This window comes from Dermacentor silvarum, chromosome 1 (assembly GCF_013339745.2).
Source record: "Dermacentor silvarum isolate Dsil-2018 chromosome 1, BIME_Dsil_1.4, whole genome shotgun sequence".
In the NCBI taxonomy this organism is placed as follows: Eukaryota; Metazoa; Arthropoda; class Arachnida; order Ixodida; family Ixodidae; genus Dermacentor; species Dermacentor silvarum.
This window is the reverse complement of record NC_051154.1, coordinates 249,398,672-249,415,085: the sequence shown is the minus strand read 5'-3', so window position 1 is coordinate 249,415,085 and position 16,414 is coordinate 249,398,672. Positions and strand designations below refer to the sequence as shown.

At 47.7% G+C, this 16,414-nt stretch overlaps 1 protein-coding gene across 1 annotated transcript in view; it reads left to right on the top strand.

Annotated features, from left to right (window-relative positions):
• The window catches only part of LOC119437033 (coiled-coil domain-containing protein 6), a 36,488-nt gene extending 24,484 nt beyond the window's left edge, over positions 1 to 12,004 (top strand). Inside the window, exon 5 of the mRNA XM_037704100.2 lies at positions 11,800 to 12,004. Coding sequence (XP_037560028.1) covers positions 11,800 to 11,989 — 190 coding nt within the window. The 3' untranslated portion in view covers positions 11,990 to 12,004. The remainder of the gene's footprint in view (positions 1 to 11,799) is intronic.
• Positions 12,005 to 16,414: the final 4,410 nt, after the last annotated feature.

Below are 16,414 nucleotides of genomic sequence, written 5' to 3'. Positions count from 1 at the left end.
AGCCGGGAAACGCAAGAGCCAGGAAACAGGAAAAATTGAGAAATGGGAGTAGTGTTGAACTGCACACAATATTATTTTAATTCTTACGTGCGACAAAAAGTAGTTTCGCCCGACAGCCGAAGTATCGATTGCGATGAGCTATACAAAGTAAGAATAGTAGTTTTATCGTCTGTATAAACTTGTAAACATTCGGTTATTAACTTATTAACAAACATGGTGTCAGCGCCCACAGGCAAACATGAACACATCACACTCGATGAGCGCGGACACGCGCAGTTAAGCGCCGCTGCAGAAGCGAGCGAAGTGACCTTCGTGCTGTTGTCTATCGCTTCAACCCAAACTGAGTGCCGAGAACACGCAGCACGCACAAAGCCACGAGCCGCCGAAGCACCTACACTGCGTAGAATCTGCCCCCACGCAGATCGCTTTCAAGATACGGCCCGCGGAACCACGCGCGCGCCGCCGCGCAGTATGATGCCGGAGCACAACGCTGCCCGCTACCCCCCCCCCCCCCCCTCCCTCGCTCCCTCGCTGGTGCCTCGAGCGCAACGAAAGGAGGCGCACTTCCTCCCTGCTTTTCTTTCGCGCGCGAGACGCGGTCGTCGGCTCCCCTCGCACGCTTTCACTCGCACATTCAGCATACGACCGCGCGGCTTCCCTCGCAATTAAGCTTTCACTCGCACATACAGCATACGGCGCGCGGCGACGTTTGCTGTATGTGCGAGTGAAAGCGCGGCGCCGTATGCTGTATGTGCGAGTGAAAGCGTGCGAGGGGAGCCGACGACTGCGTCTCGCGCGCGAAAGAAAGCATACGGCGCGCGGCGACGGCGTTATCGCCCTTGGACTTTATACGGAAAATCTATGAGCCAAAACCAATTTTAGGGCCGCAACGCGTCATAGACATCATCTTTAGATAGCAAAAGCGGATATCAAAGGCCATACTTATGCTGGCGGAAACCGAAAATACGTAATAAATGTCGCCCCCAGCACTTTGGGCGACCAATGCCATCGTCAAGCAACCAAGCCAAGCGACATGAAAAGTCAAAATGGCCGCTCGGGCCGGCTCGGTGTGGCAGTTCGCAACGTATGATGCGGGAACGGTCCCACAGTTGCGACGTAACAGCGGGGTTACCAATGCATTGGGTTCTATGGGAGCTGTGCCGGGATCGGCCGAAAACGACGTAACAGCCGGGAAAACGCAGCACCCGGGAACGTAACAGCGGGGTTCTACTGTATCTTGAAACTGGTGTCATCCAGAGAATTCGTTCCAAGTGGATCCGCCTTGCGAACTCCACGGCTACAATTTGTAAATTGCAATATGGGCCATCAGGTAATTAGTTAAAAACTTAATTAGTAAGTTTTTGTTAATTATTCAAGTATGCATTTCAATTTTTTGTGCAAGTAATGTCCGCCTCTTTGAGTAGACCAGCTCATTAACTAGAATTGAGCTATCTGCACAGGCAACCTTAAATAAATTTTGAAAGTGTTTGCTGTAACACCCTGTATATTTGCTACAAGGATTGCAATGTACAAAACAGCTACGTTTCAAGCCTTGTGCGCAGCAAGAACTAATCTATCGTAACTGAGCACACTTGCGAGCGATTAGGCAGAAAATAATCAGTTAGTGACCGCACCGAGGAACTTTACTAAGCTAGCCATAAACGTGACAAGCCGCTGCTTCTAAATATTTGTCAAATAAAGAAAGAAGAGCATAGCACAATAATTCTGCTTCAATTCATGAGCGGCAAGCTTGGAATACATATTTAGCCCCGCTTTTAGAACAAGCACCATATATGCTGCTCGTGCCATTTGGACATAGCTTAATGAGCTCCGAAAGCGTATTTGCATGTTCTCTGAAGCTGTGGCCAAATCTTCCTGTTGTCCACCCAGTCACCGTCTACTATATCTCCCAAAACCAAGGTTTTCTAAGCCACACCGGTGTTATACACATCCATTGTAAACACAAAGGCAGCTGAGGCAAGCAATGGGCGTGTCGCCATGTGATCAAACATGGCAATGCCCACGGGACTACCGCGAAAAGGGTCAATAACCTGCAGGTTGCTCCTTGTGGGAATGTGAGGTTCAGCGTGCAACAATATCATGCAGACATAGATTGCCACCTCTGTCGCATGCCATTTCAAATCGTGTCTTGAACTGAAGAAGGCTAGCTACTTGTTTACCCCTATGCTAGTGGTAAAAAAAAAAGGTCGGGGCTGAATGTCTACCATGCATTGAGGCTTGTGTATGCTTAACCTGCTTCTGCCTTGCACGGGGCTAAATTTGCCATGCGCACTGACTTATGCAAGGTAGAAGTGGGTTGTGATATTGTTTGAAGCGTTTGCTGGTAGCAGTCACTAGAAAGCAGATTTACAAGGAATGCAACTGTTATAGGCTTGGGCAACTGTTGCACAATGCTAACCTATGATGCACTCAACGGTCATGATTCATGTTCAGTTAAAGGGTGCATGGGTTCTAAAAACTTTTTCTTTATTTTTGGTTCTATCTGAACTAAACTTCGGTGTTTAAGTCAAGTTTTCACGCTGATTTCAAATACAGAAAATCGATAATTTGAACTTGGTTAATGCAAAATTTCAGTCAATTAGAAGAATTTGAGCGGTCCCGTCATTTTCGATGCAAATTCTACCGCATAATTTGAATGGGCCGCGCGGCTCTATTCGGATAATTCGAAGTTTCCGGCTGCCAGCAACCTGCGGCTGTAAGGTTAGGATGCTCTGTACAGTCGCCAACCGATTTTCCGAGCTCGTGGGGACTGAAAAATAGTCAGAAAAACTCGTTTGGCCGAAAAAAAAAAAGAATTATTAGGCCCCTTAGTGCAGCTTTAAAAAAATCTCTAATAATGCCCTGCCTCATACTATGCTTGGAGGGGATCAACTTGCTTGGATTTGCGCAGCAGTGACGTCTCCGTGTACAGTCGACACGAACGTCACCGCGTTGGCGATCTCCACCAACGGAGTTCGCCATGGAGATAGAAGAAACGAGCTTCGCACCGCTTTTTAGCTCTCGCGAAGGCACAGGAGGTAGCGACGATCACCGAGACATGGGTCTCCGAGACACCTGCTCAGTGTACACGCCATGTACAAAATAGCAACCGAAACTTTAGAGAGAAAAAAAAACAACTTACTAACTGAATTAACAAGCGTGGTGTCAGCGCGCATAAGCAAGCATGAATATACAGTGTAGACCGCTTATAACGTAACGTCGGAGTCGCGAATATCCGCACTATAAGCGGTACCGCACTATAACCAAAGCAACAATTTTCAAGGCCCGCACATATGCAAAACATGTGCACCGAGCTGCCACGCGTATGCGACAGTCAAGGAATGCGGCTAGAACGTTTGCATTCAGTTTACAGTCGTATCTCGTTAATTCGAAATAATTCACGCGGCCGCACCTCCGACCGGCATTGTAAAAGCTTAGGAGAGACCCCTCAATGTCGCGCGCGAACAGAACAAAAAAAAAAAGGAAAAAAAAAACGCGGTGGAAATTACACCCTCTCTCAAATGGCAAGGTTGCCGATTCTGCGTTGTGCCGGAAGATGTGTGTACATGCCGACGTCTCAGCCACGCGTAGAAAATGGCAGTGAACCCTTCTTTCTTCTTTATGCTTCCTCTACTTTCTAGTCACGTGTTGACCTTGCACGCTGCGGTGCAGAGGGAAGCAGCGGCGCTGTCCCAGGCCGGCCAACAAAACTGCCCACGCCGGCAAACGCCCGCTTCCCGATAACGGCAGAAAACGAAACTTCGGGGAGCTGGCGCCGGGCCGGCTGGAGCGATGGTGCCTGCACCACCGCTCCATGGTGACAGTCAAAAGTGAGGGAGCTACGAGGGAGGGCGAGGGGAGCCACTGACGTTGCCGAGGCGAAATCCGCTTCCCTGCCGCCCTCCTCCCTCACATTCCTCGGTCTACGTATGCGCACTTTGCCGTGCCGTGCCATGGCGGCGCCGCCCGCTCCCTGAAGTTTCGTTTACTGCCGTTATCATGAAGCGAGCGTTGGTCGGCGTTGGCAGTTTCATGGTCCTCGCTCGCTATGCGCGCCGTGATATTTCACGACTCGCACTCAAGATTCTGGTTTCAGAGTCACTGGCTGTTCGTTTGCACCACGTGTCCTTCTCCTCCACTTCGTCTCTTTCTTTCTGGAGTGCACTCCTTGAGGCGCCCGTTTGAGGGGAGCGTTCGCCGTCTCTGCTGACTTCCGTATTCCCAGGCAACCGCACTGTAACTGGTATTTCGTTTTCCGCAACTGCACTATAATCGATATGTGTATACATGGAGTGCTATGGGAAAATTAACGGGAGTCTGAAAAGACCGCACTATATCCGGTCCTGCACTATAAGCGGTTATAAGTAGTCTATACTGTATCACACTCGATGACCGCAGACAACCTCTGTCAAAAGGCTGGCGTGAACGAGCGCAGCCGCTGCAGCGAGCAAAGGTTCGTGCAGTCGATAGTATCGCTTCAACAGAAACTGAGCAGCGAAAGCACAGCGCATACAAAGGTCAGAGCCGTCTGGAGATCGCTTTCAAGATACGTTGCGCTCGACAACCTGAACCAGTGCTAAGTACGCAGTTGTTAGCAGAGTAGAATTCACCCCCCCCCGTCCCGCGCTGCCTTCCCGCTTTCCTCCTTGCGCGTGGGAGATTGCGTCGCCAGTTCCCCTTGCGCCCGGTTGCAAGATACGCATTTGGTGCCGCAGCACAGCGTCGCCCCCCTTCCTCCGATACCCATATGGCCTTTGGCGTGACGGAGGAAGTCACGTTTGCGCTCCGCCGTGCGTTCGATTTTCGTGAAAGCGCTTTTACTCGCACGTACGGCATGCGGCGACGATTTTATGGACCTTGGACTTTATACAGAACCTCGCGACGGCAGAAATCCGCTTGAAATGTCCATGTAATTGCTATCACAATAAAACATCCCACAATAAATTGTTATGACGATAGTGCTGACCGCATATACTAGAACGAAAAAAAAGGTGTACTCTGGCGCGTTTTGTCAGCCAAGCAAGAGCGGGTATGGCCTCCGAGACTGGAGGATGGCGCGAGCTCTTGATAGCGAATAGCGCGTGCCTCCCAATCTTGGAGGCTATAGAGTGAGCCACTGGAATCCAAGCCAGTGCAAAATCCAACATGGCCTCCTCCAAGTTTGGTAACGTGGTTTGGAACGAGCGATTTAGTCCGGAAAATCGAACTTTGGGGTCTCAATTTGTAAGAAAAATTAAGTGCGAAAATGCATGAAGTCAATGGGAACCCTGACGGGGCATTCTTGAAGTCCAGAATATGCAGCAAGTCCAAATTTTTGGAGTCAAGCACCCGCGTGCCCGCTTTAGCGGCAGTTATCGATTCCGTGAACATCGTCCGCAACTTTGTTGAGTGCAGTGTGGGTGACATTTATATGCTACGTGTTGTGAGGCAGCTGGAGAGCATGGCACTTGGGGGTGGCGAACTACCGCGCCAAGTAATCCCGCATTAGTGATTGCTTCGAGTATTCTTTCCTGGACATGAAAAATAAATGTGATTTCCTTTTGTGGGAAGTGCTTGCTTGTTTCCTTTTTATTGATTTTGGTTAAATTGAAAATCTGCTTAATTAGAATTTTCATCGTCCGGCGACCTTCTAATTATTGAGGTTTTACTGTATATAAGTAGTTTTTGATAGGTACTCTGGTTCAGAAAGTGTTAAAGTCTGAAAATAAGTTTCATGAGTATTTACGGGGCTTCTTGGCAATTTTTCCTTGCTAAACACAAGAAGTAAGTGCATGACCTTAATGCTAAAGACTTGCTCGAAGGGGTGATGCTATTTTTATTTGTTTGAAAGCATTCTAAAGGTAAGAAAGCAGACCAACATTGACTTTGAATATTTTTTTTTTATTTTCACTCTTACTACTTATTTATGAAGTGATGCTAGAGGAACAGAAAGAGCATCACCCTAGATCATTTCAATACGAATGCACTGATACCGAACTTGTTATTGTCACTCAACAACATCATAGAAAAGAGCCCTGTAAGACAGAGTGCGGTATGAAAAACATCAAGCTGAGAAAAATGCATTTGAAATTTAGACAGCTGCAACTTTTTCTAGAATTCACCTGCAGCAATATTAATGACATCATTTTGTAGCTCTATTCTTCGCGAGAATGACTATACTAAATATATGACAGTACCCTCCCAGAAAACTGGGAAAAGCTTGTTATAAAGCCGTGTACTACCCCTAAACCAGCATGAGAAACTACATTTACTGCTTCATGTACCCGTTCCAGTGGCCTGCAAGCTAAATGAATACAAAAATTTTATATTAAAGTAGCCTTTCCATAGACAAATAAACTTACACAAAGTTCAAGTCAAAAGCATGCATGGAATATTTATTGAAGGACCTAAATTGATTATTGTCATTCAACACTTCGCTCTACAGCATGCCAGGGCTGTATGCAGGGTGTTTTGCTGGCTTGTGCCGTTTTGAAAGCCTAGCCTTGGTAGCACTACTGTCTAGATGCTCATTTTGCGACATCTGAAGCTTTTGCAACTAGCAGCTTGAATTTCCGCGCCGTTGCGCACTGTGATGCCAGACCTCACCGGCATCATCGGAAGATCGCCGCACTTCTCACGCGCTCGGCTGACTCGCCCATTGAATAGTATGCCATATCAACGCGGTCTTGGAGGCTGCTAGATGCACCGGCTGACGAACCAATGACATCACATGTGCCGCAGCTATGCCCAGTAGAATCAACGGCGACAACAGTAGATGTGCTGCTTCGGACGCAAAAGTTCCACTCGTGCCGACCGTTCGGGCAGCACGCCCTCGTTCGCTATCTTCAGCCGTGCGTTCCATGGACACTTTCGTATCTTTCCGTAAGAGTGACGAGTCTTCTTTAGACAAGTGTCTCCTGACATGTCACCGCAAGATGAAAAGACTGCGTGAACCGTGTGAACGCAAGCGTTGCAGACCACCGGAAACAGAGGACTGAGACGGCGGCGCACTCAAAACAAAAATAAAAGGCAAAATAGCCGCCTCTGTAGTCACGCAAGACGGGGGGGGGGGGGGGGTTCAAACTTCCTCCGCCCAATCAGAGGACCCCTCGGAAAAGCGACGAGAGCGGTCGTTCAGTTTGAGCTGCGCCATTTTGAGCTGGCGCAAAATGCTCACAAAGAAACCAGCTACATAACCAAGATGGCAGCGGTCGGCTGGTGGCTGCGTCCGCTGCACGCGCGGGAAGTTTGAACTAATTTTTCCTGTCGCAGGTCGTTTCGTGGCTCCCATGTCGTTTTTAAAGCCGATTTTTTCCTATTTACCGATCAAAATCAGGGTTAATAATGTGAGGGCAGGGGCTTGAAGGCCCAAACATTCCTAAAATCCGTTTTTCTAAAAATCAATTTTTGGCCGTTTTTTTACTATTCTAGAACCCGCGTCCCCCCTTAAAAGCGTGAGCTTTCATGGACGCATTAATTTCAAAGTTGCTGCCTTGCCGCATGGTGTCTGAGGGACCTTTTATGAAGCACATCCCACGGAGTAAGCTTTATTTAGAGACATTGGTAGGGCAGGTGGGTTTTCATGCAAGGTCAATCATTACCGTGTTTAACGCTGGATAAGTAGAACTTCATCACTATGCAGACAAAGTTATCGTCTGTCCTCTTTTCTCTGCATTGTCCGCGTTCTACATTTGCAGTGCTATACGGCAACTAGATTAATTCAGTCCTTGTAGTACTCTGTTTAAAGTCTCGCAGATCAGATTATTAGTCCTGGAATTGCATTTGTGATCCCCTTGTTGACGAAAAGTAATGTGAATCCACCAGAAATTCATAAGCAATTTATGTTGTACATGAAGAAAGCACTTGGAAAGATGCAGTAGTAACAACAGCCTAGTACACTATAGACCGCTTATAACGTAATTCGCCAGAGTCCCGAATATCTGCACTATAAGCGGTACCACACTATAACCAAAATGATTAAGGCCTGCACATATGCAAAACATGTAGACCTGGCAGCTGCATGTATCCGAGAATCGAAGTATGCGACCGGGAGTTTTGCATCCGTTTAAATTTATGGACATTGAAAGGTTAATGTCCAAGTACCCACGGTCATTGCAGGAAGCAAACAACATAATAAATTTTATTTAATTTGTCGGCCCTTCCACTCCGTGAAGATAGTTAACCAGCGAAGCTGAAACGTGGGGGACGCGGGTTCTAGAATGGTAAAACAAGGCCAAAAAATTGATTGACAGCAATGCGTTAGTCTCGAGCGCTCAATAAAGTATTTCGCCATTATGAGGTTACACACACGTTCAGCTGGATGGTGAGAACGACGTCACTGACAGTATGCCCGCAGTTGCTTGTGTTTGATGTCTCACGTTTGCTCAGCTGCTCGGCGGCGTGTTTAGCAGCATTCGCCCTCCATTGCCGCTTGCGACTCATCGAAATTAAATTACTTCAAAATTAAATCTGTCCATTACGTTATGCAATGAATGGCTCATACCCCCGTAAACGCGGCTTCCCCGTTACGACGACAGAAGAGAAGTGAAATTCTACGCTGGAATGATAAGCGGCAATGCAGCCAGCTGTGGGAGAAGACGAATGTGGGAGCAGTGGCACGAGTGCGTGCTGAGCACGAGCGCAACCTGAGGGGCGTCAATGAGCCAGCTGCGGAAGACGACGACGACGACGCTTGAGCCATTGCTGATGGTGATAGTTTTCTGCACACAGGTGATTTCGCCTAGACATATAAAGCTTCGCTTTAAAAACGAACAACGGTGACCGAAATTTCAGGAGCAGTACAGTGTCTCATCTGATTTCTTGGACTGATCGGCGTGTGCACGGTGTCGAAAACATAACGGCCGCGTTCTAAGTTATCGCCATTCGGGTGTTGCCCATGCCCTCACTTTCGTTATGAAGGTGGTTTCTCTGCTTTCCATAGGCCGTGCAGCCTTTGCAACACATTTCGTTAACTCAATACCAAACCACAACTTAAGTGCCGACGAGGCGCGCTGGTTAGGCCTAGTCGGTGGGTGTATTGTGTGGCATGCTGTCGTGAGAAGCTCGCCCGTGATATGTTCGTACGCGTAGACGATTACATAGAGACTACGCATGTGATGACCCACACTGACTGAAATGACAGCAATTTGACGAAACGGAGTTTGATTTCTCGGGTGATCAGCCACAGCTATTGCTACGAATGCCTACCAAGTTTGTATGTGCGCACACTGGTACGAACGGCGGAAGCTCACAAGTGCACATAAAGCCTAATGGCTCCAAACTAAATATGCGGAACACTGCTTAAACCATTGCCTCCTCTATTTTTTCAATGCCAGCGCAATCGCTCGCTCCCCAATGGGAGCTGTTGGTCTGCCTTAGTTCATTGAGTTGCTGCGATCTGTCGCCACCCAGATGGTATGACTGCTTGCGTCACACGTGCATCTGAGTGCGCGCTGCTGCCGTTCCGGTGGAGAAGCGGTAGACACTCCATCCCTCTTCGGTATCACGCATCTGTCAGGTTTCATCCTTCATACCTCTTTCTTTGTTGCTCTCTCTCCATCTGAGGTGCGACGCTTTTTGCATTTGCAAAAAAAGCTGGAGCGGCATTCGCTGGATCAACAGCTTAGGCGCTGGCATTGAGGCATCCTACGACAGGTATGTTTGCCATTCGCGGGGTTCGTTCCACTGATTAGTGTCTCAACAAAACATCAGTAACACCGTCGGGTCGGGTAGGTGAAAATATTTTTCGGGCTTGGGTCAGGCTCGGGTACTGCTTTGAAACATTGGCTCGGGTGAGTGAACTTTTACAAGTTCTTGTCCCGGACGTAGAATCACGGCCCATGCCGTGCTCTTTTGTGACGTATGTTTGCCATGCTTGACATTGACATTTTGCTTGCTAAAGATGAATACACCAAAAGGTACTTCAAAACAATTTATAACCTCTCATATCATACTCCTGCCATATAGTTTCAGTGCCTCTCCTGGAATGTTTCAATGTTATGGCTAAGAGCCACAACACGAATTTTAACACACCACCATGGCATATCGAATCAATGCCACCGTTGCCATGCAGCTCTCGTGTGGCACATTTAAAGCCAACGTCTGCAGCAGTAGCATCGCGGTGATGCGTCCCTGTTGGTAGCGCACGTAGCACCACGGCATTACGAACGGAGTTGCGTCACCAAAAAACGCCACCGCGTGACAACCAACATAGTGGTCATGAGGGATACAGAGCGCCGCCCCACGGATAAACGCACAACCTAACAAAAAATTACTTCCTCTGACTTCCGTTGTGAGGCCCCACTCAGATGGTACTCTCCCCCACAGCCCTAAAACAGGCGCGAACGCTAGCCGACGGGGGAGTAGGATAGGACGATAGGAGAGGGAGGTGAACTGTTGGATCGGCTGCATGGCTGGTATTGAAAAAAAATTAAGGAGGCGCTGCTTAAACTGACAGTGTCGCATGCGCGATATCTGCACTTCACGACACGCATCGTGACGGGTGCACAGAAACTGAAGCCGCATTCAGTGCAAAGCGCAACCCTGATAAGCAGCCAAGCAAAAGGCTTCTCTGTCACCTAGGCAACCACCGCGCGACCGTATTGCGTTGCTGCCTGTTTCTTTCTTTTTTTTCCTTGTTCGTTTGTTAGCTCTGCATCTCATGCTCCTCCTCCGCATCCCCCTTGTTGCTCTCCTCTCCCCTCGGCGGGCACACCTCGTGAGGAATTAAGGAATTTGGGCGCACCTCGTTGAGGTGTGCCCGAATTCGCAGATGGGGGGCACTAGTTTTGAGGTATATTAATTCCCGAACTTTGTGGAGAAATGCATTGGCATTCCAGATACTTCTGTGCTTCAATGCATAACATAAACCGACGTTTTGTTAAAGTAATTCGAACGCCAGTGCATTTCTCCACAAAGTTCGGGAATTAATATCTCGAAACTGGTGTCATCCTGAGAATTCGTTTCAAGTGCCTTGCAGACTCCACGGCTAGAATTTGTAAATTCTATGGCCCAATTGCTTATTTACCTTATGGCCCAATATGGGCCATAAGGTAATTAGTTACATAGTGTTTTTTGTTGATTAGTGTTGATTATGCATTTCAAATTTTTGTGCAAGTAATGTCCGACTCTTCGAGTAGACCAGCTCATGAACTAGAATTGTGCAATCTGCCACAAGCAACCTTTAAATTAAAAATTTTAAAAGTGTTTCCTGAAACACCCTGTATATATGGCTGCCATGTGATGACATGTGATCCATGAAAGCAATAAAACTTTTTTTTTTTTTCGAATGACGGACGTTTTTTTTTTTTTTTTCAATAAATTTTTATTCTATGAGCATTAAGCTTTGCTGGTTTAATATATTTTTTTATTGCCAAAATGGGAGGCCTGCTGCATGTTTCTTGTTAAATTGGGTGCACGGTAGATTCCTACTGTGTTTAGGAGCTCTGTCATTTTTAATTTTCTGATATGTACATAAAGACTTGGTGCATGGTAGATTTGGGGGCATGTTAGAATTGGGCAAATACTGCCAAATGGAAGCAGTGATGGGTTTGAATGTTTTTGTCTTTTCCTAAATTAAACCTGCTGGATAATTAAATCAGTATTGTCAGGTGAAATTAATTAAATCAGGTCAAATTAGAGAAATTCGACTATTTCTATCTGGAAGTATGTTGAAAAGGTTTGGGCAAATCTCATTGAGCATTGTCATAAAGGAAGCATCTGGTTTGTGGGTAATTATAGTAGAACTGCACTTTTAATGTTTCAGATTTTTTAATATAAACCTTGCTTTGCATGCCTTTTACTAATTCTTCTCTTTTTTAGGCACTTCAATGAAATGGCGCACGGTATGCGGCCAAGGACTGTGTCAAGCCCAATCCCTTACAATCCGTCACCGAACTCTTCGAGGCCTCTCAGTCCAGGTGCCATGTCTTTTTTTCTTTTTTTTTCCCCCTCTCTCCCTGTGCACTCTGCATATTGTAATCTGCATCATTGCATAGAAGTGCTTAAATGAGTTGTTGCACTATTCTGCGACTATATAAATGCGATCAATGTAATGCAGCTGAATTTGTGATGCATTTGCATGATGAACCGAAACATTTTTTAAACGTTACATGCTGCCTTAAGGGGGGACGCGGCTTTCGCATCGCGAAAAATGGCTAAAAAATCGATTTTTTGAAAATCACATTTTCAGTTTCTGTAACTCTTATTCTATCTGATTCCGAAATATCATCACTGAAAACCAAGTAGAAGTGCTCTAAAAAAATGTTGTATCAGCCAAGGTGCTGAAAAATTGCACGGAAATCGCGAAAAACGGCGTTTTTCAAGCCACGATATCTCTGGATCGGCGCAGCCGAGCGCCGCCATCTTGGTCTCGTTGGAAAGCGCATTTCTCCGTCTTCAAATCTACCGCTTCAGCTATCTCCTCCATACATAAACAAGCACACAAAAAGCAAATGATTGAAGGTCGTGCCGGAGCCACCGATTGGCCGCGCCCGCCACGTGACTCCAGCGCGGTTCGCCATTGGTCCGGTGCTCGCTCCGTGATGGCGTCGTCTGCTCCGCTTGTTGCGGTCTCCTCGCGAGCTCCGGACAGTTACCGTAATCTCGACGAGTGTTAAAGCGGGCGCTACGCGGACATCGCAGTAGCGTGACCGATTCCGCTTTTTGTGGATGTCTCAGACCCGCGGCTAAGCATTCTGAGTATCGGTGACGCGGACTTCGCGACCAAGCTTCGGGCACGGAATGCTCGGACACGCGGCTAAGCCTTTCGCGCGTAGGCGTCTCCGACTCGGCGATGAAGCATATCGCGCGCGGACTTCTCGGATTCTTGCCTAAGCATTTCGTGCATTGGCGCCTCCGACTGCGCGACTAAGCAAATCGAGCGTCGACTCCTCGAGCCCGCGGCTACGCATTTCGCGCGTCGGCACATCGCTCATCGAGTGTCGACTCCTCGGACCCGCGGCTAGGCACTTCGCGCGTCGGCACCTCGAGCGTCGACTCCTCGAGCCCGCGGCTAGGCATTTCGCGTGTCGGCACATCGCTCATGGAGTGTCGACACCTCGAGCGTCTATTCCTCGGACCCGCGGCTAGGCATTTCGCGCGTCGGCACCTCGGACTGCGCGATTGAGCTTACCGAGCGTTTGGACCCGCGACCAGGCATTTCGCGCATCGGCACCTCGGACTGCGCGACTAAGCTCGTCGAGCGTCTATTCCGCGGACCCGCGACGAGGCATTTCGCACATCGGCACCTCGAACCCGCGACTTGGCACATCGCGCGCCGACTCTATTGTCGTAATGCCACGATATCTCGTAACAATACCTATCATACCACCCCTTTAATTCATAAAGAGAACCTCATCATGAGCTCTGTTCCCTAGGCCACTTGGGCTGGCACAGACACCTGGCAGCAGAAGTGAGGCATGATACAAAAGTACAGGCTGGAAAGCACCTAGCAGCTGCATTGCTGCCTATCTATCAGTGGCTCTCCTAACCTCCATAGCCAATGTCAATGGAAGATGATTCAGAAGGCTGCTGTGAGCCTTCATTCAGTAATGCATGGTCGATTCTATCAAAAGAAAACAACGCCTCACTGACTGCACTAGAGGCTGCTATCAATGAGGCAGTCTGCAGATACAATGCTAGAACTACTGTATTTTTATGCCCATATAGTTATGCACCTCACTTGGTTTGAAACCCAGGCACCATGCTCTTTGTAGAGCAGCAGTAAAGAATGCCATACAAACATGAAAAAGGCAGAACGAAGGCTCAGCAGACCAGAGGCCACATGTCCAAGAAACCCCACGTCACAAAACACACCATAGATTCCAACTTTGGTGCGTTTTAGAGAACTGAAGAGAAGGTGCAACTTTGAGAGCCGTTTTCTCAAAACTGTTTTTTCGCCTTTCTGCTCAGTTTCTGGAGCTGATTTCTTCGTTACCGTTTAGCCTATTTTGATTCTGTTTTTTTTTGTCACGTTCCTTGGACTACAGTGCAGGTCGAGACAGTCTCGCATTTTTATCTTGACTTTTTATAAATTTATGGCATGGCTATTCGTCCACCCCGAAAGTGTGCTTGGTGCGAAGGTAACTTGAAAAATGACTATATAAAAAATTTGTGTTGCGAAAAAAAAAAAAGTAAGACTGTCACGACCTTCAGCACGCATTGAGCTATGCAGTCAATACTCAACGAGCCTTCCATCATGTTTTTTAAGCTCCCCAGGCCCTCCAGAAAGTTCAACAGAGAAAAATTCTGCTCAATAAAATATTCTCAAGGTATCACTCTGAAACTTTTATGGAAGTATCAGGGAGACATTCTAAACATTTGTGCCAATTTTCATCAAAATCCATGGAGAAATCAGGAAGTTGATTTTCAAAGCCACGTCCCCCCCTTAAAAGACAGCATTTTTTCTCTTTTACGGTGCAGTAATTTTTCAAGTTTTCTTCTATCGCACAAACACTTTGACTGCCTCTGCAAGAACAACTCATGCTGAAGTAGCAAGCAATTACTGCTGGGCAATGTGCTGGTCTTTTGGCGTATTGGCACCTGCGTCGGGCACATTCAGTTGATGCATTTGGGACAGTCAGAAGTGTGCAACTATATTCAGCATTTTTTTTTTTTTTTTGGCAATGCTGCAATGACTGGAGCTGAAGCACTACCTTCTCTTCCTAGCAATTTAAACACAGTTCAACCTTCATATAATTGAGGTCATAAAAATTGGCACTTCACTACATAAACATTTTGTTGCACTCAAATACTCAAAATTTGGGCCTGAATGCAGTCTATGCTTGTTACAATAAACCGTAATAATCCAGCAAAAAATATTCCCCCAGGACTTATCAAGGACTTATCTAAGACGACTTTCCATGTGTGCGAATAGCCAAAATGGGCTATGTATGAGACGCCGCAGCCGAGCTCCGGTCTTGTGCTTCCATGTTGACACGGTGCACCTTCGGTGGCGGCGGCGTGATGTCTGCGCATACCTAGTGGCACATACACAGTGGCACATGACCATTGGTTGCAGGGGCACATGCCCAAGTTGGCGCTAAAGAGGTTCATTGAAGAGTGGCACATACCCGTGCGAACGATCCACATTTTTAGACAACTATTTCCCAGATTGGCTCATATTTTTGGTGGGATAGGCGATAGCTAGGTAGCCAGGGAAAAAAACTGGTCTGAATATGCCACGGATGGCATTCGCATTAAAAGGTCTGTTGTGTTAGTGCGTTTCATCCAAAATTCGGGCCACAGTATGTTGCGAAACGGCAGAACTTGGCATATACAGTAAAACCCCGGTGATACAATCACGGCTGGTACGAATTTCAGTGTGATACGAATTCGTAACATTCCCCGGACGAAATACATTGCTCACAATACGAAAAGCATGGGTGTTACGAACACACCGCTGCGGATCATGTGAACGCGTGAGCGGCAGCGGCCGAGTCAGCGGAGCGACCGGCACAGATAAGCCGTCACAGCGGGATCTGGGTGGGATCCATAGTAGCCAAGCAACAGGCTACGCCACGTGGCTGCACAATCTCCCATTGCTTCCCCCCCGTCGAGCGGACCGGACCACATCACAGCCTAGCTAATGCTTTGACCAGCAAGAAAGAAGACGAGGACCGCCGCGGCAGCAGCCACGACGGTCAAAACGCTCCCTGCACTCAACGTGCTGAGGCGTTCAATGGCGTGTGAAATTTGTGAGATCACGTGCGCTCACTTCTACGCCTTCCCGAAGGCGATCGTTGACATTTCGGCAAGAAGAAAACGCACACGGATAGTAGAACCCTGTTAGGTTTTGCAAGGGACCGTGGAGGCGAAAAAAAGTCGCAGTTTCGCCCGATAGGTGAAGCAATACTTGCCATAGCAAATTTGTAGACAGCTGTATGAAGTAAGGATAGTAAGTAGCTTTATTGGCTGTACGAACTTGTAAACATTCACTTACTAACTAAACAAAGCACAGTGTCAGGCGCGCACAGGTAAACACGAACACATCTCGCTCGATGACCGCGGAGTACGGAAGCGCGGCAGCAGCAGCAGCGAGTGAATTGAACTTTGTGCTGCCTCTCGCTTCAAAGTGAACTAAACGTCGAAAGCACAGCGCATACTAAGCTATCGGGCACTAGGCGCACTTTGTCAACATTGTAGATCATTTTGAAGATGAGGCCCACGCGGCCGCACCGTATCGGCAACCTGCCGGTCGCTTGTTGCCAAGCACTGGTCACTTGTTGCAATGCACAAGCTGGTTGCACCGCTAAATTTACGTGACCGCCAGATTCATAAGTGACGTAAGATACAGGATAATTGCAGAGTGGCAACCTATCAAGGGGAACTTAATAAACTTAATGCATGAAAATCAATGTAGGATTTAGGCCGTGACCTTGTAAATGCAATGTAGCAGCCGGGAAAACGCAGCAGCGAGGAACGTATCATTAGGGTT